At 43.4% G+C, this 24,979-nt stretch overlaps 1 protein-coding gene across 3 annotated transcripts in view; it reads right to left on the bottom strand.

Moving 5' to 3' along the window:
• LAMP2 (lysosomal associated membrane protein 2) overlaps positions 1-13,780 on the bottom strand; it is a gene marked incomplete at its 3' end in the record, with an annotated part of 37,719 nt that extends 23,939 nt beyond the window's left edge. For 2 of the 3 annotated variants that reach the window (XM_081222232.1, XM_081222233.1), the window contains exons 1-3: positions 13,582-13,716; positions 2,686-2,804; positions 1,783-1,996 (exon numbers count right to left, since the gene is read on the bottom strand). In XM_081222232.1, coding sequence (XP_081078358.1) covers positions 1,783-1,996; positions 2,686-2,804; positions 13,582-13,645 — 397 coding nt within the window. In that variant the 5' untranslated portion in view covers positions 13,646-13,716. Of the gene's footprint in view, positions 1-1,782; positions 1,997-2,685; positions 2,805-13,581 lie in introns of all 3 variants that reach the window. The other variant, XM_081222231.1, reaches the window with a different exon arrangement.
• Between the last annotated feature and the right edge of the window lie 11,199 nt (positions 13,781-24,979).

The following is a 24,979-nucleotide window of genomic DNA, read 5'->3' as shown; positions in this document are numbered from 1 at the left end:
ATAAACTACTGTCTCTGCTTTTGTTACATCGTTCTCCTGCTTAAAAAAATAAAATGGTTCCCCAGTGCCTACCCCATCAAGCTATAAATGCCTTTCCTTGGCTTCCAAGGTCCCCTATAATTTAGACTCACTGCACCTAGCCAACTTGATTTTCCTTCTACTACACACACAGCCTCTATTTTAATCAGGCAGCTCTCCAATTACTGCTGTGCATACTATGCTTCCCCCTGCTGGAAATATTCTGCTCAAAATTCTCCACTTATTCAAAATCTACCATTAGGCCGAGTTTCAGCTCAGGTCCTCCTTCTCTACACCAAGCTTTCTCACTCCTTCAATGCACGCTGACCTCTGCTCCTCATCAGGACCTCTTGTCCACAGGCATCCACTGATGGGCTCAGGGACTATGTACCATATGCAAAGTTTACTCTGTACTTTGAGAGGGTCTAGAGCTTTCCTCACATTGTCAGAAAAGATTTATGAACCCTCCGTGCCCAAAACACAAACAATAACAAATTCACAAGGATCTCAATGCTTTCCAATTTATCCATGTAACTTGGGTAAACAACTTCACTTTGTCTCTCCAATTAGTTTTTAAGCTTGGTGAAAGTTAGGGGCAAATCCTAATACTAGTTCTGAAAGACAATATATGGCAGAAAGCTAAATACCAAGATATCCAATAATAAACTTGCTTTAGTTATCCTCTCAAATGAAGACATCAGTAAAAAGAAAACTAGGATTTAATTTCCAAGTCTCAGTTAGTGATACCTCTCAAGTTTTACATGAGCTCATTCACTTCTGGATCTTTAAAATATGATCTTTTGATATCCCATAAACCCAAATGAATCACTCATCCCCAAGTCCAGGAAACTAAAGCCCATCTACCTGTGCTTCTGGGGTCAGGATGAAATACTATCTGTGAGAAATGCTAAGCTACTACAAACACCGTGTTAATGTCCCAGTCTCAGTGGAGGGGGGAGAAAGGAGAGAATTATATGCCTAACAAGATTGAAATCTCCATTATCCATGCCTTCAAAATATTTTAACACACATTTCAGTTCTAGTAGTCACAACAATGGCCTAATTCCCAATGCCCTCCCAAGTTCATTTTGACCTAAAATTCTCTCGAAATAGCAGCAAATGTTGATTTCAGTCATCTTACGGGGTTTTTTTTTAACTTTTTTTCCTTACCTTTTTTACTTTTCAGTCAAAATCCTACCTAAATGGTAAAAAGATTTGAAGATGAAGTATTTCTGCTGGTCTCAGGTTACTAAACTTGTTCACATTTAAAATAGTTATTAGTAAAGGATTTTCTCATTCATTCAACACTTGTTGAGTGCCCACTATTGAATGAAATAAATAATAGTAGGTTAAGTGCATGGACTCTGTAAGCTCAACACACTTTGGTTCAAACACCAGCTCACGCACTTACTAGCTTGTGTGCCCTTTGGGAAAGACATCTAATCTCATCAAGCCTCATTCCCTTTACCTCTAAAACTGAGATAACATCTACTTCCCAGGGTTGCTGTTAAAGATTAAGTGAGATGCTGCTGGCAACACACTTAGGATACTATTGATACGTGGTACATAGTAAAGCACCAAGCAATGACAGCAAATATCCTTACTGTGTCAAACACTATGCCATGCAAGGGAATACAAAGACATGATGTTTCAATCCATACAGGAAGACAGACTTGCATAAGGATGGCTTTTAAATTATTTACATTTCTTTTTATTATTAATAAAGAGCAAGAGAACACAACACAATCCAATTCTTAAGGTTACCTTTTTCTTTCGCATCAGGAAATGTTGTGTTATCATTAGTGTTGTAAGAAAATGAGATGCTGTCGATTGAATAAGAAGACGTCTCCTCTGTAAAATTCACAATCCAGGAAAAACCAGATCCAAACTGCACTGCGATTTTGGGACCATTCTGGTCATCCCCACAAGAGCTTCCATTGTATGTTGCAGCACCAAGGTCTGAAATGGTTACAGTTTTCTAAAAGAAAAAAAAAAATCTGGGAGTTAGGCCCAAACAGGCAGCAATGAGCACAAGCATTTCCGAGCGGGGTGCCACTGCAGGTGACTTCACACCCCTCGTGGCCAGCCTGGCCCGTCTGTGCTGACCAGTCTCATATTCTTCAGCTACACACCAGTCCCTCTGGACAAATCCATGCAAGTCTAAAAGGAAAAGGAAAACCGGCCTGAACCTCTGTTATTAAGTTGATTTTTTAAAAAAATCAGATTGTAAACAGGAAGGACCTTAACCAAAAGAAATAAGAAGGCAAAAAGGATTGAGAGGATACCCCCCCAAAGGAGACTTTAATAGCAAGCTATTAAAAAAAGGACAAGCTTTGACGTTAGTACATGTTACAAACACTACAGAAGTAGTTAGACCTGAAACACCATACAGTCTTCAGATTATTTGCCCTTAACCAACTCCAAAAAACCTCTGAAGAACTGATGAATTAAAATATTCATTCCTAAATAAATAAATAAAATAAAAAATATTCATTCCAACACTAAATAGAATACCTTCAAGTGTACATGCTAAAATAGCTCCACAGAATTTACACGTTAAGTCAGTTAACATATGAAATCTTGTTTGTATAAATGAATACAAAGGCTAAAAAAAAGAGTAGAAGTAAATTCCTACTGTAAAACTCAAAGAAAAATAAAAATACTTACATTATGTTTGTCTGTGGTCTCATAGCGTATTGTGAAATTCATCTGCCATTTTGCATAAAGGCAAGTGGCGTTTTCTGAATCTGTCAAATTAAGTTCCAATGCATAAGACGAGACAGCTCCTAGATTTATTAAGAAGAGTAAGATTTTTAAATTGGACTACAAAAACATACATAAAATAAAAACAAGCTCTATCCAGCACTGAAGTTCAACCAGCTCTAAAATGAAACAAAGTACTTTTAATATATATGGTAACTTGGCGATTATCTTTTTATCGAAATCCTGTTGATAAAGTTAGCAATACCCCTTCCCCAAAAAGTTTACTCAACATAGGATGCTTAGGTAATGGCACAGACTGGTGACATTTGCCTTTTACCTCCTAATGATCGTTTCCACACTCTGTACCTTGCTAGTTTTGTTTTGGGCAATTATAGATTACCTGTTAGGACTTTTGTTTTTTAAGGTAAATGAGGTGAAGGGGAAGCATGGGAGGGGTGTTAAACTCCTGCTTTTCTCAAACCAGCTGGTGGAACTTTCTCTACATAAATAATGATAGATCTGATTCCTGTGGTCTTGCTGCTTTAAATCCTGTCACAAGCTATGTGACCTATGACACTTAGAAGTCTTGGCAAACTATTTTATTCCAATGCGAAAAAATGATGATGTGGGCCAGGGCTAAGCGTGTGTACCACATGACCAAAGGAACAGTACTGCAAAGGTTGTTAGATCCATAAGCAAAAGGTTAATTTTTGTAAATGCAGCGTTTATCATTTTTGTTTCATAATAAAATCCAATTGATTAGAAAGCCTAATTAATCTTTTGACATGGGACTTTCCTGGTGGTGCAGTGGTTCAGAAATCCACCTGCCAATGCAGGGGACACGGGTTTGAGCTCTAGTCCAGGAAGATCCCACATGCCACGGAGCAACTATGCCTGTGCACCACAACTACTGAGCCTGCGCTCTAGAGCCCGCGAACCACAACTACTGAGCCCGTGTTCCGCAACAAGAGAAGCCACCACAATAAGAAGCCCGTGCACCACAACGAAGGGTAGCCCCCTCTCGCCGCAACTAGAGAAAGCCCGCGTGCAGCAATGAAGACTCAACACAGCCAAAACTAATAAATAAATAAATAAATTTATTTATTTATTAAAAAAAATCTTTTGGGCTTCCCTAGTGGCGCAGTGGCTGAGAGTCCGCCTGCCGATGCAGGGGACACGGGTTCGTGCCCCGGTCTGGGAAGATCCCACATGCTGCGGGGCGGCTGGGCCCGTGAGCCATGGCTGCTGAGCCTGCGCGTCCGGAGCCTGTGCTCCGCAACGGGAGAGGCCACAACAGTGAGAGGCCCGCGTACCGCAAAAAAAAAACCAAAAACTTTTGACATGGACTTAAAGTCCCTTCCTACATTCTCAACCTGCTACCTCTCCTTTAGCAGAGAAACCTTTCAGGGACAGAAAAGCCTTGGGAGTTTTCAGCTAACTTGACTCTGATCTTCTACACTAGGTTAAACATGGGGACATTACCTATTACATTGAAGAGCCCAAGGACTCAAAATATGATACACCAGCAAACTTACTGGCAGCAGAAATGATAGGCCATCATCTAAGGATTTTCCTCACTGTCTCACACATATACCCAAGGGGTGAGCTGTTTCCTGTTAAGATAGCTGCATAGCCTTGAATGATACCTGAGCACACCAGCGTCACCTACAAGTGGGGACACGCTATAGACCTCAGAGAAAAAAGTCCTAAGAGGAATACCAAGAAGGCGTGCCTCAGCAACAGCTTTCAAGCTGTACACAAAGCTCTCGTCATGCTCTGCATGCTCTGGAGACTGGGCTGCCTCGCCAAGCCTGAATCTGATATGCTAAAGCTTGTGGTTGCTGACAATGCCTAAATTTATCGACTAAGGCTCCAATAAGACCTTGTGAGGCCCAAGTAGGTTTTACAGGCTTTCTTTTCTCAGAACAATCTGGAGTGGAGCTGGCATCATTGATCCAAGGCTACCCTGCAGTGGTGTTGAGAACTGCAGCTTAGAATTCTTCTAATCACCTGGAGGCCTGCTTTCCATACACAGTCTCTCTTGGCTTTGTTTAAAGTCCCTCGTTTTAACATATTCTCCTTGTGAATATTCAAAGCATTCAAAACTATCAGAAACAACCAAGAAAAGCCTGGCATGTATTAATCATTTTCTTTCCAAAGATACTAGAGTAACAAACAAAACAGTGTAAAACAGTGATTAGTATCAACGTGTGCTGGGGTGGAGAACTCCACCCTATGGAGCAGAAGGCACAGGTTGTGGTTCACATTTGCCACTACATTAATAGCAAAACAGCCTACCTGCCAACCCATAAATGAGAACTGAGAAATGCCCCGAGGGTCCAAAACATTCTGTTCTCATGCCTTCATAGCATGTGAGAGCTATGCCTTCACAGGGCTTCCTTGGCATCGCGGTGTACATCTCCAACTGCATAGGAGCCACTTTTACTCAATGCGTATCACCTCAAACTCAACAATTCCACAATGAAAATCTACTCTTCGACTTCCTCCAAATGGAGCCCACCTTCTCAGCCTCACTGGCTCGAAAGGAAAGGCAGGACCTTGTACCGACCCTCAGGCTCAAAAGGTTTTGGGAATTAGCTTCTACTTCATTCCCTTTGTTAAGTCCTATTGATTTTTTTCCCTTCAAATTACCTCTGAAATTCAATCCTTTGCCTTTTATTTCTATTCCAACTCCACCACCACACCCCTAACTTACTACAGATACCTCCTAGCTACCCCTAGAACTGCTGTCAGATTAATGGTCCTTAAATACCGCTTCCTGGGGCTTCCCTGGTGGCGCAGTGGTTAAGAATCCACCTGCCAATGCAGGGGACAGGGGTTTGAGTCCTGGTCCGGGAAGATCCCACATGCTGCAAAGCAACTAAGCCCATGTGCCACAACTACTGAGCCTGTGCTCTAGAGCCCAGGAGCCACAGCTACTGAGATCTGCGCGCCTGGAGCCTGTGCTCCACAACAAGAGAGGCCACTGCAATGAGAAGCCTGGGCACCACAACAAACCGCAACTAGAGAAAGCCCACGCATAGCAACGAAGACCCAACAAAGCAAAAAATAAATAAAATAAAAACTTTTTTTAAATTAAAAGTTAAAATTAAATACCTCTTCTCTCAGGATACTTTCTTGAACAAAACCTTTTACTGGCTCCAAAATTCCCACATTAAATTTAAATTCCTCTGCCTGACTTTCAAAGTAATCTTTAATCTTGTCCCATCCTATTCGTTCAACTTCTCTCGAGCCATGTTCCCAGAACACACCCTTTAATTTGCCTGAACTTGTTCCACTGGACCCAGTCGCCATGCTCTAGTCAACCTCCCAGGCTTCTACTGCTCCTAACATTTGAAATCTACTTGTTCACCTCAGCAGGGATTTCACTCTTTCTCGCTGTCCCAAAATCTGAAACACCGGCCCCCCTGCCTTTTTGTTACAATTTCTGGCAAATATCCCCACCTACTACAACAGCTGAAAATGTTAGATACTTGCTTTCCCAGCCTCCCTTGTGGTAAGGATGGCACTTACTTATACTAGGCTCCATCCAGCAAAGGCATCCACCCCAGATTCTGAATAAGAGGGCGGTGAAATGCAGCCAAGAAGGGAACTATCACACTCAGATGGAAGTAGCTACAGCAGGATCAGGGTCCCAGGAAACAAGGCCAGAACAGCTAGTGGCAGTGGCCAGCAGTGCAAGCTGCAGGTTAATGCTTGGCGATGGCAGTGCAGTTCAGTGGCATGAGTTGGGGTACTGAACTATGCTTTGGGGTATACAGTCAAGAGCTCCAGTAATTCTGAGTTACCTAATGAACATTTTTTTATAAAGTAAAAATTTACTGATGTGTTACATACAGAAAAGTACACAGTATACATTCGGAAGGGATTTAAAGCGCACAAAGTATACAGCTCAAAGAATTTTCACAAACTGAACCCGTCTGTGTCACGAAACATTGTGTCAGGAACATTCCAAGTACTCCTCAAAGTCCCCCTGTTCCCCCTTCCAGTTATGATTTCCCTCCCAAGGGCAGCTGCCATCCTGTCTTCTAACAGTATAGTTTACTTTTGCCTGTTTTTCAACTTGATGTAAATGAAATCATTCACTATGCTCTCTTTTGTATCTGGCTTCTTTCACTCAATATTATGTCTGTGAGATTCACCCGTGCTGTTGTGTGTAACTGCAGTTTGTCATTTCTCTCTGTGTATAGCCTTCTTTCACTACTTGTCTATGCTACTGCTGATGGGCATTTGGATGGTTTCCAGTTTGGTTCTATTACAAATGGACACATCGGTGAACACAGGTGTATGTGTGTCTATTGGGTACGTGTCTAGGAATAAATTGCAGGGTCAAAGGGTTTGCACATGTCCCAATATCTTTTTAATAAATTCCTTTTCTGCTTAAAAAAAACAACAACAATGAGATTTTATTTCTGTTGCTTACAATTAAGGACCCAGACTGATACGCTGTCCACTTTTCAGCAGCCATTTTCTCCATAAAGATTTCCTTGACTACAAAAGCCCTCAAGGAGCAGTCATACTGCATAGCCCCACACTTGAGTGTATTTTACACTATCATGAATTGTTCATTTATTTTATGCCTGTAAATCCTGTCTCCCCTACTGTCATAAGCTCCAAAACAACAGTTTTCAACTGTTACTTCGCAACAAACTGATGTGCCATGGTAAATTATAGTATACAGCAAGTAATTTGTTAACTAATAAAAAAGTAACAAGGTCCATGAATGAATGATATACATGGGTAGATTCAAGATTCCCTTTTGATAAGGTCTCTACCACTCATTTGAATTTCAATATGCTCCCTTAAACAGATGATCTTATCTATGCCACAGCCCCTAGGAGTGTGTCTTTTATATGAATGTCATCCGTCACAAGTGTCACGGTGGGGGAGACCATGTTTGTTTATTACCTCCCTCTATCTCCTATCATTCCTAGCAGTGCTGAATACGTATTAGATTCTCAATAAACACTGATTGATTAGATCAAGGTGAAAATACCATGCAATAACGACCCAGAACACAGCTTAATCTAATTACAGGAAGAGCCTTTAGCTCTTCCAAATCATGAACCCATCCTATCAGGCTTCTGGATATTCCCTCAACCCCCATGTCCATTTTTCGCAATAAATTTTGACATGGATTTCAAGCTAGGAATAATCCTTTTCCCAGAAGTTTATAGTTGAAACATTTACACTTTGGTAAAAAAATCTTCAGCAAGCCATTTCCATCCTTACTGAAGTGTTTGATTTTCGAATAGCCAAACCATTTTTGTCTAAAAGGCTTTGACATTAAAAAACCACAGCTGAATATATCCTAGAGTGTGTAATTATAGAGCTGACAGTTTATTCTCCAAAGAGAAGAAAAAGGCAAAATCAACTTTCTCAAATTCAAATATCCTCTTAATCTTGTTTCCAAAGAGATCATTTATAGGTTCTTTTAGAACTCAGAACAAACTCTGTTCTCCAAGCATGGCACACTGCAAAAAGTGGCTAGGTTTTTATAAGTCTATTTGACCCAAAGTGTAGTTGAAAAATATACATTTGTACACAATATGGGGGTGGGGTGGGAACATAATACTAGTGGTAAAACAAAACCAATAAAAAACAAACAATGATCTAAGAGGCAATATAATGCGACGATTAAGAGTCCCATCACTGGCATTGAAAAGCTAGAATTCAAATCAGGCAGTCCAGTTTACTAGCTGTGAGACTCTGGGCAAGTTAACCTTGCTAAGAATTGTAGTGTGTACTTCTCCAGTACATTCTTTGAAAGCATGAAAGCCCTTCAGAGCTAAGAGGACTTTGCCAAGCAAGCTAGAGATTCCAGCTTAAAAGTTTCCCTTCTAGTAAACACGGCACCTAAAGGGATCCTTCCCAAATTTTAGGTATGTCTAGTTTGATCATACTTAGTTATGGACTCTTGTCCTCAAACTCATCAATTCAGAATGAGGTTGAGCAAAGGGTCTTAAAAACAAAACAAGCCAAAAAAAATCAGGACATAGGCAACAATATCTATTTACTCTTTCTTTTCAACTCATAGGTCTGTTAAGTCAAATTGACTGTTCCTCAATTCCTAATGTAAGTACGATTACCGTTTCAGTTTCTGATACTCTGGATTTCTGGTAAACCTCTTAAAAAATAAAAGTAATAATAGATTTTAAGCTATGAAATAATTTTTTTAATGTCAGAGAGTGGGTAAGGAAATAGGACTCAACACCATTCAACTAATGGAAAGGGCTTATTGCTGAGTGCTGTTTGGCAGACCTCCAGAATTCTTTTGCAATGCACAGCAGGATACCAACAAGTACTTATAAAGTACACTTTTGGATCTGATGGGATCTCTGATCATTTTAATCTGAAATTATGATTGCAATGCTCTTGTCACTACAGGAGGAAGAGCAGTCTTCCTGCACCATGGAGCACTGAAGTCAGCTATAATGCTGTGAAATAATCCTTGATCACAAATTCCACTCAGTGATATAAGGGAAGAAAGCTGCATTCATGGGGAATATGTGAATATCTATAAATCCTATCAGGTGTGATAACCAATGACTAATGGATGAATAATAAGCCTGTCCTTTCAAGCATCTTTTTTTTTTTTTTTTTTTTGCGTTACGCGGGCCTCTCACTGCTGTGGCCTCTCCCGTTGCGGAGCACAGGCTCCGGACGCGCAGGCCCAGCGGCCATGGCTCACGGGCCCAGCCGCTCCGCGGCATGTGGGATCTTCCCGGACCGGGACACGAACCCGTGTCCCCTGCATCGGCAGGCGGACTCTCAACCACTGTGCCACCAGGGAAGCCCCTCAAGTATCTTTATTAAAGCTAGAACAATTTCAGCAGAATCTTGAAATCAAAGTTATCAGTGGTAAGGCTACAGAAAAATCTCAGTGCTTACTTTCTTGCTTTTTGATCACCTCCAAAAGAGAGAGATTGGTTCTTTGTGGAAAGCTTATTCTCCTGTTCACCTAGGACTTCCTAGCTCCCCAGGTGAACCTCCACTACTATGTAGGTGTATGTGAAGGGCTACAGGTAAGATACTAGCATTATTGTATGGGATTATAGTTTAATAAGTTGCTATCTGTACTGCTTAGCACTAATCTTGAAGTTCTCCAATGGAAAACACACACAAAATATCTTGCAAGACCTAATTTAAGGTTCACAGAAGAAAAAGGAGACTGAGTTGGTCTAGCTCACCATCATATCCCCAGTGCCCACCAACAAAAATTTACTGAGAGGTAACCATGTGCCACATGGCCCTGTGCTAGGGAGACAATGGGAAGTAACAGTACAGAAGACAGTCTCCACTCTCAGAGACTAAGACCACAGGGGAGACTTGACTATTACTGGGGGGAAAAAAGAGTGGGAAATAGGCTAGCCTAATAACCTAAGAGTTTGGGAAAGACAAGATTTACTCCTATTCCTCCAAATAAGTCACCTGGCTGGCCTCCTTCCAACACTCAGGTCTCTGCTCAAATGTCACCCAACAGTGAAGGCCTTCTGACCACAAAATGTCAAGGAGGGTCAACCCCACCACCCACTACCTATCGTCTGCTCTTCTTCCTCATTACCTGCCTCATTTTCTTCACAGTGCTTATCACTGAAATTCTATTATTTACCTGTTGGGCTGTCTTCCCCCACTAAAATGTAAGCTCCGTGAGAGCAGGAACCTGATCTGTCTTCTCCATTGCTCTGTCTACCCCTTTCACCTAGTGGCTGGTACACACAACTGTGGAAAGGAGGGACTCCTACCAGTGAAGTACACACTCAGGACACTTACATCAGGTTTTTTCCCACCCAGAAAAGCCTCAACCCTATAAAAACCAGATGTCAGACTAGTTACAGGAATCAACAACCACAGAAATCTGAAATCTATGATGTCAGAAAGGGAACATAAGCAGTGATGCTACGAAAAGTTTTTCATCCACTACTCTCTTTGTAATGCCTCTATACAGCTTTTCTTCATAAAGTTCTCTAGTCAGTTATAATTCATTCAAATAAATATCAGCATAACTTAATCTCTGTGAAAAAGACCAATACATAGGCTCTGAGAATTCTTTTCTATATTTACTCTAGAGCAACTATTTTTAAAAGCTACCTGCTGCAGCTGGGATAGTGTTATAAAGTTACAAAGTGAAAACGGCCCAGCTGGAAGCTAATGAGACCATAAATTCAGGAACAGATCCTCCTTCGTTGGTACCCTCTGCAGTAGTCAGGAACAGCATGAAATTCATAGCAGGTACTTTACAAATATTTCTTGACTTTTCAAAAAACTATTCTTGGTATCCATTTTGATATATAAAAGTAACATGCAAAACCCACCAAGCAACTGAAGAATTGCTAAATTCTTAAGGAAAAAACAAACACATGGAAGGAGTTTGAGCTCCACATTGAACCAATAGCTGGGAGCACAAGCAGCTGTAGGGAAAAGGGAGTTTCCATTTCATCCTGGTACCTCTGAAAAATCTGACCTACCTACATTATTAACTTTTACTTCTCCAAACCCTGTTCTGAACTTGAAAGTGGAGAGAATCAATCTTGGAAATCTTCCAAGAGAATGAATCTAGTTAGTCCCAATCAATAAATGGCAAACTAGCAGATGATCTGATGGGTTCTTTCATGTGCTTCTTTTTGCCTGTTTATTTTCTGCAATGAGCAAGCACTGCTTTTGTAAAAACAAAACAAAAAAAAGCTTTCATTAGAAAAAAAACTTAATGACATGAAAGCCAACAAGACAATGATTATTTTTTTTCACTTTCTCTAAACAATAACAGTGTTGTTTGTGCAGATCCAATTGGCAGTGAACTACTGATTACCAGATGCCTTGGTCAGATGTGTTCTAGTCACTGATAAGGTGCTTTTCGTTGTAAACAATCCTCTCTTAGGGTCGCTTGGCCCTCAGTGAGTACTTCACAGGGGAGTTAGGGCTTCGAACTGTGTTTGAGCAAAGCCTCTGTGGCCCACTTTCAAGAAGGGCTACAGAAGAGTTTCCTGCACTGTGTGCACAGCTGGACTCTCTTTTGGCATCAGGACCCCTTTACTCTATCCACTGAAGACCTCAAAGAGCTTTGGTTTATGTGAGTTACATCTATTGGTATTTGCTGTACTAGAAATTAAAACTAAGAAGTGAATAGAACACATCAGACCCATGAGAGTGGTGATGTCATCACACATTCATTCTATAGCCTCTGGAAAACTCCACTGTACTGATGAGAGGATGAAAGTGAAAAAAACAAATGTCTTAATATTCTTCTAGAAATAGTTTTGATCTGACAGAACCCCCTCCCCCAGAAAGATCCTTGAGAATCACTAGATTAGATCATCAAGACCCCTTCCAACGCCATGGCTCTGGAGCGAGATTTCTCATCTTTTGGCACTACTGGCGTTTTGAGGTGGATAATACTTTTTCGGGGGTGGGGGAGTGCTGTCCTGTGCATTGTGGGATGTTTAGAAGCACCCCTGGCCTCTTGCCACTAGATGCCAAAAGCAATCCCCAATTGTGACAACCAAACATGTCTCCAGATATTGTCAAATGTCCCCTGGTTGAGAATCCACCATTCCAGGGTGTTGATTTTATTCTCCTGAAATGTGAATTACAAAATGTGCACCTCTCACTGCCTTCTCAGGCCCCTAATATATCTACTTCCTCTCTACTCCCATCTGGATCTATTCCTTCTGTTCTTTTATTACGTCACAAACAGCAAGAGTCAGTGGTAGCAACAAGCACAGGATTTATCAGTTCAGGAAGAGATATTCTGGTCAAAGTTCACCTTTCAGGCATTAAAAGCCCTCAGGGACCCAATGCTTGGGGGTGGGGTGCACATAGCACCATCAGCCAACATTCAGCCAGTCATTCTTAGGACCTGGTAACAACCCAATCCTTAGGAAATTACCTACCCTCCTCCTCCGAAAACGAGGTAATAGGCCAGTTGTGTGAGAGGGAAGAAGAAATGGAGCTTCTGAAGGCAAAGAGGCAGTATACAAGACTCAGATATACCACCCCTCTAAAGCCTCAACATCTGGGGACATTTTTGTCAGGGTCTAGCTGGGAGGAAGTAACAAAAAAAAAAAGAAGAAGAAAAAAGAAAAAAAAAACCCACGATGTCTTCAGCACCTCCAAGTCAGATATTCACTCGCCACCAAAGTTCCTACTCATCCCTTTTAGTCTCCAGAGGTTGGGTCCAAGTTTTCTCCCCTGGAAACTGCCCCAGCCACCTTAGATCCCTTCCCCATCAAAACCCCAAGTACCAAACTCCAATCCATCATCATTCTTCACTTCTTTAATCACCCTTCCTCCACAGCGTCAAATTCCTAACCCCCGCCACCCAAGCCTCTCACTGCCCCTCAGAATCTACTCGTATCTGTTCCCCCCACTTACCCCAAGCTTTTCTCCAAGCAGGCAGTCTCTTCCCTCAGTTTTCTCTCCCGCCCCACAGTTTTCCACCATCTTCAAAACTCTTGCCTGATACTAGGACCAAGATTCTAAATGTCTATGCCACCCCAGAACCTGCACGTACCGCCCTCCTATGCTCATCACTCCTTAGTATCTCCCCCAAGTTACTCTTTCTAACCCGATGTGCTCCACTCCTCTCTCTTCCCTACCTACTCTCTCGGCGTCCACCCCCCCCCCCTTACTTGCCCCGTTATGGGCCCTTCTCCCCTGCCATCCCTCGGTCGGGCCTTCTCTAGGTCATCGCTCGTCACCTCGGGCCAAGCGCCGAGGCCCAGTGTCAGTCGTTCAGCTTCTCAACCCCCTCTCCCCGGACCAGTCTTTCAGGTTGTGGCCTCAGAACTGGGCGCCCCGGGCCCAGGCTCAGGGACTAAGCAGGAGGGCCCGACAACTCACCCAGGACGAGGCAGAGCAGAAGGAGCCCGGATCCCGGAACCGGGGCGAGGCGGAAGCACACCATGATCCCGCAGAGCAGGCTGCTGTGGTGACAAGTGCAGCGACAGCAGAGAAAAGCCTCGCGGAACCGGGGTAAGAGCGCTGTTGACCACCGACCACAACGCTGCAAAACCCAGGACTCGGCGCTTCAGCGCCGGTCATAAGACCAGGGGCGGCACTCTTTCTTGCCTTCAGCCAATCACCGCATTTGAAGGCGGCCAGAGGGGTGGTGAAGCATGGCTCGGTGGGAGGGGTGACCACGCCCTGGCTTTTTGGTTCACACTCACTTTTACGCTCCTAGGAGATGGGCGCGGACGGCCCTTTCTAAGGCTAAAGAGAAACGAACTTTTTTTTGGCGGGGGGCTAGATAGTAGAGATTATTTCAGTTCCGACTCCTTGAGGAAGGAGAGAATACTTTTGCTGGAGTAAAAATGATTGCTAGGCATCGCAACGTAATACCTACAAAAATAATACATGATTATTCTCCAAACACTGTTGCCCATGCAGTTCATGTCATTAAAAGGACAAGGGAGCTAGAGGGTGATACAGAGTCACTGAACGCCAGAGCAGGGCTTGGCCTTGAAGTTCACCTAGTTACAACACCCTGTTTTTCAGATGGGGAAACTGAACTCAGAAAGAGGAAGAGTCTTATTTAAATATAGAAAGAAAGAAAATGAGGAAGAGAGAAATAAAATAGAAGGACAAAGGGAAAAAAACAAAGATCATCCATATTCCTACTACACAGCGAGACACTGTTACCTATCTATCTGTCCATCCTTCAGGTTGTTTTTCCTCTGCCTATACACATGTAAATATTCTTTAATAAGAATTAATACTAAACATACTATTTGGTATAGTTGACCATTGGACAGATGAAGCCTAAAATATTCAACAAACGAAAGCATTCAAAAACTATAAAAATCTCAAGTTGGGATAAAGCACTGGTTCTCAAATATTTGTTTCCAAAAGAATTATCTGGGGATTTTTAATAACATATTGACTCCTCAATCTCATTCCCCAGAGATTCTGAAACAGTAGATCTTTGGCAGTCCTAGGAATCTGTTTTTATTTTTTTAACAGGAACCCCAAGTAATTCTGATTCCTATGGTCCCCAGACTACATTTTGAGCAACACTAAAATAGAGTTTCAAAATCATCTAGTCCAGGAGATCTTAATCTGGTTCCAATGGATGAACTTGGGGTCGGGGGGTGTCTGTGAATCCCCAAAAATTACATGCAAGGTTTCTGTATGTGTATTTTTCTGGGGAAGTTTATAGCTTTTACTGGTTCTTAAGTGGGACCTGTGACTCCTCACCCTAACACCCGCCCCTGCTCAAATATTAAGATCTAGCCCCCACTGTCCTTTGCTTTAATGTGATTAATTCCTGAAAGTGAGAACACTTCGCAATGAATGTGTTCTGTCATGGGTGAAACTGAGTCATGAGCAAGTGACTTCCTCTAAGAGGGACTGACATACACTACAGTATTAGGCACTGCCTTTAGCAAAACAAGGTCATTTGACTGCCCCACCATCAATAAGGCTAGGCAGCAGCTATGTCCTGAAGAACCCACAATTGAGTTGAGCACTCAGAAGTTGCCCCCCCCAATTCTTAATGAAGCGACTCTCTCCCTTCTCCCTCAGCTGTAAACTGCCTAACTTTAATGTTCAGTGAAACTCGAAGTTCCAGAAGAAGAGACAAAAGAGCATGGTGGAAAGAACATTGGATGGGCAGTCAGAAGAGTTGGGTATGAGATACCACTTACTGGCAGCATGACCTTGGGTGAGTCACTTCATCGCTTTGAGCCTCCATATCTTTATCCAAAAATAACATAGTGTGACTAGAGCTGTTTCTCAATCCTGGCTGCACATTGGGATCACTTGTAGAGCTTAAAAACTAGAGATGCCCCTTGGTCCCGCCCCTTGAGATTCTGATTCAGTTGATATGGAGTGGGGCCTGGGCATTGTGTTTTTCTCAAAACTCCCCAAGGCAATATTAATGGGCCAGACATGATCTCTCTAAGGTAGCCCCAGCTTTACAATTCTAGGATTCTATGAGAGTAAATGCTCACTTGTTTAAAATATTAGAAAACAAAGTGTCCCAATGAGTTAAACATCCCATTTAACAAATTGTTGTCCTGAACTTCTTGCAGATGTCATCAAATGAAAACATGGAACACAGAGAGATATCAGCGGCCTTACAAGCGAAATCCACCACCATCACCACCTTTTCCCCTGACAAAAACAAATGCTTGTTCCTTGACTGGGACAGCCTCCTTCAGGAGACAGAACAATGTTTTGGGGGTGGTGAGTAAAGGTTGGGTTATTTTGTCAGAAGAAGCAAGCCAAAAATTCTCAAACCTTTGTTTGGTCTGAGTGTCCATACTTGCAGTTGTTTAATGTCCCCTCCTCTAACACTGTGAGAACTACTCCCTTTTTTGTGCACTGTCTCCCATCACCCCCACCCAGTTGAAGGAACTTGACCGGAGCTCTTCTGCAGGAGAGGCAGATCCGTATGTAGGACTAGGGTCCATGGTTTGAGGAACTTTGTGAGATCCCCTGGGATCTGAGCTTCACATCTGTGGACTTGATTATTGATACTGCTGTAAACAGAGCGCTTTTACGTGCACTTCCTCTCCTACCAGACCTCGTACCTCCCCCTAGGGCAAAACTCCTCAGTCCCCCACCACCATAGGTAGATTCTGACTCTTTGGGGCAGCTCTGAGAGCTCATGACTTTTTAGCCAGGGAGCAGGGAATCACCGGCAAACACTGCCCTAAATGTGAACACACTGAATGGTGGCAGAAATAATGACCCTCTCAGAGTTGGTAAGTGACAAAACAATGAGATGTGTGGGTCCAAGGGAGGAAATGAACAAAAAGATACAGATTTAGAATGGAAAAAATGACAAATGTTTATTAAATAAATGAGCGACCCTGAGGTACTGGTGCCATCTACCTGCCATCTGTTGAATGAAGAAAAACCCACTGTCTAAAAGTTGGGAGTTCTGTTTTATTCGGGGAGTTTACTGAGCACTATAGCCCGCACCCGAGACCTGTTCCAAAGAGGCAAGGGAGGAGCCACGATATAGAGGAGTTTTTTGCTGGAAAAAAAAAAATGTGGTCGAACATCAAAAATTACTGCTAGGGCTTCCCTGGTGACGCAGTGGTTGAGAATCTGCCTGCTAATGCAGGGGACATGGGTTCGAGCCCTGGTCTGGGAGGATCCCACATGCCATGGAGCAACTAGGCCCGTGAGCCACAACTACTGAGCCTGCGCGTCTGGAGCCTGTGCTCCGCAACGGGAGGCCGTGATAGTGAGAGGCCCGTGCACTGTGATGAAGAGTGGCCCCCGCTTGCCACAACTAGAGAAAGCCCTCCCACAGAAACGAAGACCCAACACAGCAAAAATAAATAAAATAAATTAATAAACTCCTACCCCCAACATCTAAAAAAAAAAAGCATACAAGAGAACAAACTATAAAAAAAAATTACTGCTAATCACAAAAAAACCAGACATCTCAAGTTAATGATTTTAGTGCTTTTCTCTGTATGGGAAGATGCAAGAATCTGGGCTCATTGCAATTATTCCTTAGATATACATCTTCCCTATCTAGGGCCACTATCCTGTTTTCCTCCATACTGAATGCCCCTGGGGCGCACTGGCGGGGGTGGCTGCCGCGGCTGCTGGCTTGGTGGCTTGGTGGCGGGTGGCATTCTTTGTTTACTGAAATGGCAGGCGACATTTTTTTCTCCCCACATCATGCAATTATTTTATTTGCATTCTTTCTCTGCCATTTTTCTTTTCCCTACTCATTTTTTTTTTAGTTTCTCCTACACTCCTTTTTCCTTTCCCCTCTGGCATGGCCCCCTTTTCTGGGTAAGCCTCCAAACTGTGACTGTACGGTCATCACTCAGCCCCAACAGAAAGATCACAGTGGGCTCAAAGGGCTGCCAGCCTCGAGCTAGAGTGCGCTGGGTGAGTGGAAACAGGCCATTGGAGTTATTTGTTTCCCCCAGCAGGATTCTTCTCGACCTGTCCCCCAAAGATCTGGTCTAACCTGCTAATGATTCTCAACTTGCAGCATGCATCACAATCACCAAAAAGGCTTCTGAAAACACAGATTACTGGGCCCTACTGTGGAGTTTGAGCCAGTCTAGGGTGGGGCACGAGAATCTGCATTTCTGGCAACTTCCCAGGTGATCCTGATGTTGCCATTCTGGAAACCACACTTTGAGTAAAGAGGCCCCAAACCGAGGTCACCTGTCCTCTGGGGAATGGGGTTGAGGCGGGGGAGAAGAGACTTTCATTAACTTCTACGGTATTTCAATTTTTACAGCAATCAAATTTTTTTTTGTAATAATGGTTTTTAAATTAATGAGTGAAAATCATTTAAAAAAATCAATTTTTAAAGTATGAAATCTAAAGGAAACACACTTTCTAAAAACATTTTTTAACATCTTTATTGGAGTATAATTGCTTTACAATGGTGTGTTAGTTTCTGCTTTATAACAAAGTGAATGAGCTATGCATGTACATATATGTATATCCCCATATCTCCTCCCTCTTGCGTCTCCCTCCCACCCTCCCTATCCCACCCCTCTAGGTGGTCACAAAGCACCGGGCTGATCTCCCTGTGCTATGCGGCTGCTTCCCACTAGCTCCTGGACTCCAGTCCCACTCCTCAAAGTAAAAACTGGTAACAATCTCTTTTTCTCAACTCTCGGGAAAAAATTATGTACCTGCATATATATTTACATTTTTTTAAATTAGATAAATATGAGCATGCTCTACATATTGTTTAGTGACTTGCTTTTCTCACTTAGTGGTATATCTTGAAGATGACCTTTAAAAGTCATATAGCTGGGTTTCCCTGGTGGCGCAGTGGTTGAGAGTCCGCCTGCCGATGCAGGGAACACGGGTTCATGCCCCGATCTGGGAGGATCCCGCGTGCCGCGGAGTGGCTGGACCCGGGAGCCATGGCCGCTGAGCTTGCGCGTCTGGAGCCTGTGCTCTGCAACGGGAGAGGCCACAACAGTGAGAGGCCCGCGTACCGCAAAAAAAAAAAAAAAAAAAAAAAACACAGTCGTATAGCTTTGCCTCATTCTTCTAAATAGCTTTCATTGTGTAGCTGTACCATAATTTATATTTATTTATTTAATTTTATCTGTGTTGGTTTTTTTTTTTTTTTTTTTTTTTTTGCGGTACACAGGCCTCTCACTGTTGTGGCCTCTCCCGCTGCGGAGCACAGGCTCCGGATGCACAGGCTCAACGGCCGTGGCTCACGGGCCCAGCCGCTCCGCGGCACGCGGGATCCTCCCGCGGACCGTGGCACAAACCCGCGCCCCCTGCATCGGCAGGCGGACTCTCAACCACCGTGCCACCAGGGAAGCCCCTGCCTTGGGTTTCTGTTGCTGCACGCGGGCTTTCTCTAGTCGTGGCGAGCAGGGGCTACACTTCATTGCGATGCGTGGGCTTCTCATTGTGGTGGCTTCTCTTTGTTGTGGTGCACGGGCTCTACGTGTGCAGGCTTCAGTAGTTGTGGCACACAGGCTCAGTAGTTGTGGCTTGTGGGCTCTAGAGCACAGGCTCAGTAGCTGTGGCGCATGGGCTTAGATACTCCACGGCATGTGGGATCTTCCCGGACCAGGGCTCGAACTCATGTGCCCTGCATTGGCGTATTCTTAACCATTGCACCACCAGGGAAGTCCCTGTACCGTAATTTATAAAACGCAAATTTTCTTAAACCCCTTTTCCCCAAACAAATCCCTAGATCTATCTGCAGCATCACCCTGTGGTTAACATAGGAATTGCATCGCATAACAACACCATTAATAATAAGGGAGTTTTAATAACTTACTTAGGCTTATGTCACTGTTTTGAAAAGTGGAAACTTGCCACAGGGTAAGCACCGCTGGTGTGGCCGGAGCAGAGTGAGGTCCAGCCGTTGTGATGCTGAAGTGGATTTTTGGAACCCATTCAGCCATCCGATTATCATGCAACATTAGGAAGGTCATTCCATGCTCTGTGTGCATCTGATATTCCTCGCCACACACCCCACTCCCGACTTGGAGGAGAAGGGACATACTCAGCTGATGGAAGGAAGTTACTTCTTAGAAGAGGGACAACTTTAAACACTAGTTGCTCTCCTCTGTGTGTGTGTGTGTGTGTGTGTATGTGTGTGTTTCACTTTAATCATTTAAAGAGGGGTGGTATAGTGCAGTAGTTGAGAGCGGGGCTCTGGCATTGTACTGCCTCGATTTGACTCCTGCCTCTACTACTTACTAATTGTGTGACGTCTGGGCCTCAGTTTCCTCATCCATAAAATGGAGATAATAATAGTAGTACCTATGATGTAAGATTATGGCAAGGATTGAATGAGGTACATGAAAAACGCCGACAAGTAATAAGCACTTGACAAACATTCCTGTTACTCTTATTAGTTGTAGTAATTGTAGTGTTCCCTTCTCTCTGCCAGTGTGTCATAGACCTAATGACTTCTCACTGGTGCTCACTGATTAAGGAAGGGCCATTGCTATCCTTCATATTTTAAAATTTTTTCTATATAAATGCATACATGTCCAATGAAGAACGCTTGTAAAACACTGCTAAACACCAAGAGGAAGATTAAAATAACCTGTGGTCCTACTTCTGCCTAGAATATTCTTTCTCCTCCCACCTCCTCCAACACCAGGCTAACTTCTGCTTCTCCTTCAGGTGACATGACTCTCTCCCAAGAAATCTTCTTTAACCAGTCAAGGCTGAGTTAAGGGGGTTTCACCAACGTGCTCCCCTAAAGCTCTGGACTTCCCTCATCATGGCGTTCAGCACACTGTAATTGTCTGTTCACTGGCCCAGACCCCACCGGAGCCTGTGAGCTTCTTTAGGGCAGAGGACATGGCCATTTTTGGCTTAATTTATTTTTTTATTTAAATATAGTTGATTTACAATGTTGCAATAATTTCTGCTGCACAGCAAGTGGGACATGGCCATTGTTTTCACCGATCTATGCTCATAGTAAACGCTCAGTAAATGCTTATCAAATTCACGAATGAATGGCAGGTCCAAGAATAGGTTCTAGCTTTTGGAGATCATATGGCCTAAGCGCTGAGCTGGCGGAATGGTCTCCCCAGCGGAATATTTCCCAAGTTTTTTCCATCTGTGTCACATCAGGGAAAGTGGCAAGATACATGCCTTCTTTCCACTAGACCAGCCAGCTGACTGAGGACAAACTGCTAACTTCCGCTTCTACCACTTTCTCTTCGTCTATATGTCTCTCTTTGTCGCACTCTCTCTTTCTTTCTTTCTTTCTGTCTCTCTGTCTCTCTGTCTCTCTCTCTCTCACACACACACACACACCCCTCCCTTAGCTCTTCACTGGAATCTCCACATTCTCTTTCAACTGAATAGATTATGAAGGAGAGGGATCCCAGGACATTAGGACCCACAAAACTGTGAGACTGTGTGTTGCTCAGGCAATAATGTCATATCATTCCCTTCCTTTGCAGTTGGGGTTTGGAGGAGAGGGTTCAGAGTCAGAGATTCTTACCTCCTCCCTTTATGACACTGTTGATGGTGACAATAACCTGAGGCTTCAAGTGTAACTGAGAAGGCTGCTGCCAGCGCTTTGGAGTAAGAGGGCAGCCACTCACTGCAGGCTCCTGATAGAGAATGATAGACATTGAAAACCAGGAGAGCTCTTGTCTGCTTCAACCCCTTCATTTTGTCCAGGGAGGTCAAGTTACTTGGCCAAGTAGGCAGCAGAGCTGGGAATAGAGCTCTTACCTCTGTATTTCTTGCCTAGTGCTCTATTCTCAGTTAGCTCAGACCCTGTGCTCTAAAAGGCCTCCTTCATTAAAGTTTCATGTCATTGAGAAAGGCCAGGAAAACACTGAGGGCCCTGTTCAGTTCCGGAATTTATTACATGGAGACCTTAGCACTCTTATGAATTGAAATGTGTAAGTTTCCTAGCAACTTCCCTCTTCCAGATGTTATTTATTCCCTTTTCCGGCTGACTGTTCATGGAAGTCCTTGTTGGCTTTACAATGGGCTTTGAGGAAGACAGTCCATCTGGCCAACTCCTTCATTAGGGATGTAATAGGAGGCACAAACAATAAGTACACTTCACTTGATTCCATCCCTTTCCTTCCATCCATATTTTCCCACCCTTTCTCCCCAGACACAGTGATTTCTGAGAGCCAGGGTGGCTTCCAGGGTAGACACAGCCACCTGAAGACCTGTGAAACCAGGATTCAGACACCAACCTTCCTGCTGCATCCAGCACAGGGCTCGCACCTAACACTCGCTCACGCTCCTCAGCATAACACCCAGGAAAGCTGGTTTCTGAGCCCAGTTTGGCCACTGCTCACTCCGTGGCCTGTTCAGGTCACTTAATCTCTTTAGCCACTTAATTACAATTTCCTCTACTGTCTAAGGGTTTGGACAACAGCAGTGTTTCTCAAAGTGTGTTCCAGGGAGTCCATGGGCTCAGAGGAGGTATCTCAGAGCAGGTGGGCAGGACGTCCTGACTTTCATTCCACACCAACAAGAATGGCTCCAGTTTTCTCTGTTTTATATATTTTTTAAATTACTGCTAGATCTTTACTTATTTATTTTATTTATTTACTTTTGGCTGTGTTGGGTCTTCGTTGCTGCACGCAGGCTTTCTCTAGTTGTGGCGAGCGGGTGCTGCTCTTCGTTGTGGTGCAAGGGCTTCTCATTGCGGTGGCTTCTCTTGTTGCAGAGCACGGGCTGTAGGCGTGCAGGCTCCAGTACTTGTGACACATGGGCTCAGTAGTTGTGGCACATGGGCTTAGTTGCTCCGGCATGTGGGATCTTCCTGGACAAGGGCTCGAACCCATGTCCCCTGCACTGGCAGGTGGATTCTTAACCACCACGCCACGAGGGAAGTCCTCAGTTTTCTCTGTTTTAGATCGTGGGTTTTTGTGGGAAATTTTGCTTGAACAAAGGGCTCTGTGGCTAAAAAAACTGCAAGAAACTCTGGACTAGAAAATCACCATGGTCACTTTCAGCTGTAACGATCTAAAATCCTAGCTTCTTTCTGGGTTTCCAAGATAGGCCTGTCTGATCATGAAGGATTCTGGTATCTTTTGTTCTAAAAAGAGCAGCTAAAATGAGAAGACTTGAAGAGCACATCCATGGCAGGCCTCTAGGGTCACCTCTAAGCTGGTGACACTAAAAAAATAGTAAAAACTACACGTGTCCTATATGCCAGGGATTGTTGTAAGCCTTTCACGTGTAATTCTCACAACAACTCTATAAAGTAGGTTTTATTGTCTCTGTTTTACAGATGAGGAAACAGAAGCACAGAAAGGTTAAATAACCTGCCTGTCTTTGTCAGCTCGAGCTGCTATAACAAATTACTGTAGACTGGGTGGCGTAAGCAACAAATATTTATTTCTCATAATTCTGGAGGCTGAGAAGTCCAAGATCAAGGTGCTGGCAGATTCAGTGTCTGGTGAGAGCCAGAGCTGGTTGACAGACAGCTACCTTCTTTCTGTGTCCCCACATGGTGGAGACATCATCTCTCTCATGTTTCTTCTCATAAGGGCACTAATCCACCCTCATGACCTAATTACCTCCCATAGGCCCCACCTCCAAACATCATTACGTTGGGCATTAGGGCTTCAACATATGAATTTAGGGGGGACACAAACACTTAATCATAGCACTGCCCATGGTCACATGTCTATTAAGTGCAAACCATGGCAGTCTAGCTCCAGTGTCCATGTTCCTAACCATTACCCTGGTTGTACAAAGTCTCTAGCACCAGGTGCTGTTTCTAATCTCTGAAAATCCATCTGCCCATTGGACATACGCACTCAAACAGCTCATTGTCACCTCAAACATAATTTCTCCTAAACAAAACTCATCATTTCTTTTGTTCCCCAAGCCAGGTGACCCTTCCCATTTCCTTTGTCCTCATAAAGATTTCTAGACTTTGTTTTTAATGTCTTAACATTATCTTTAATCCAGCTCCTCCATACCCAAACTAGCCACTTACCAAATGCTGTTGATGTTTCTTTTACTATTTCTCTTGAATCTATCCTTAGCACTCTATTCCCACCCTAGACCAGGCCGTCATTGTCTAGCTGCTCTCCTTGACTCTAATCCTTCTTCACACCAATGTCACATTGATCTCTCTCAGATATTGCTCTTACCACATCCTCTTACTACTCAAAACCCTTCACTAGCTCTCTCTTTCTGACTATATTAACTCTAGATTTTTCTGCTTGGCTTTTAAGGCCTCGACAATCTAGTTCCTCTCTACCAAGCCAATCTTATCTTCACATTATATATTCTCTGCTCTAGCTTTGTTGGTCTCCTTATTGCTGCATAAGTTTTCATTGACATTACATCTGTGGCAGACACGACTTGTTGCTTACCAAAGAGTCATTCCCCCTACTTCCTTAGAGACAGAACCTTGATTATGTTACAGTTGAAAATGTGCACAGCTCCAAGAGATGAGTCACAATTGCTCTAAACCACTCATGCAAGCCTTTGCTAGTGTTGGATATAGGAATGACCAAGTGACCTAGTTCTGGCTAATGAGACATTAGGAGGACTCTGAGGGAGCTTCTGGGAGAGATTTTTCCTCTCACAAAATGAGATGAATTGGAAAAACACTCCATCAACCTCTTGCTTGAGGTACTAGAATTAGGATGTGATGTTTGGTGCTGTGGCAGCTATCTTGGAACCATGAGGGGAGACATCATTGTTGCACTTAGGATGTCAGAGCAAAAAGACAAAAATGTCGATGATATGGTTGAGTTGCTACACAAACCCTGGGACTGCCCACCTTGCAACTTCTTGTTAAGTAGGATAATAAAAGTCTGTATAACCTTAAGTCACTGTTAGTTGGGAAACTTTGTTGTTTGCACTTGAAGTCATCAGAACTAATATCCTTCATCCATGAAGCTGTCCATTTGTTCCACCAACAATTCAAATCCTGAAATGCTTTCAAGATGCAGTTCAAACCCTCCTTCTCTGCTGAGCTTCTAAACTAGCATTTAACATATGTCCTACAGTTCGGTACTTCATTACGATGAGGTTTTGTATAGCTTTTCACTCTAGCTTCTCCGAGGTTCATTTTGACTTTCCAACTAGACTAAGTTCCTTGAGGAGCATGCCTTCTACTAGCATATTTTTCCCCAGCGCTGCCAGCAGTGCTTAACATGGTGCTGCAGTCATCACCCTTCCTTGTCTGAATAATAATGGTGTCTGTAAACTATTGGAATGTTTAGTGCTGAATAAGAGGCACCTTATGTCTCTCCTCGCAATAAGTTCTTTTTTTACTCCAGCACAAATAATTCAAAGTCCAAAGTAAGCAGTGACATTTTAT

Source organism: Mesoplodon bidens (genome assembly GCF_964165515.1).
Source record: "Mesoplodon bidens genome assembly, chromosome: X".
In the NCBI taxonomy this organism is placed as follows: Eukaryota; Metazoa; Chordata; class Mammalia; order Artiodactyla; family Ziphiidae; genus Mesoplodon; species Mesoplodon bidens.
This window is presented reverse-complemented; position numbering and strand designations above follow the sequence as displayed.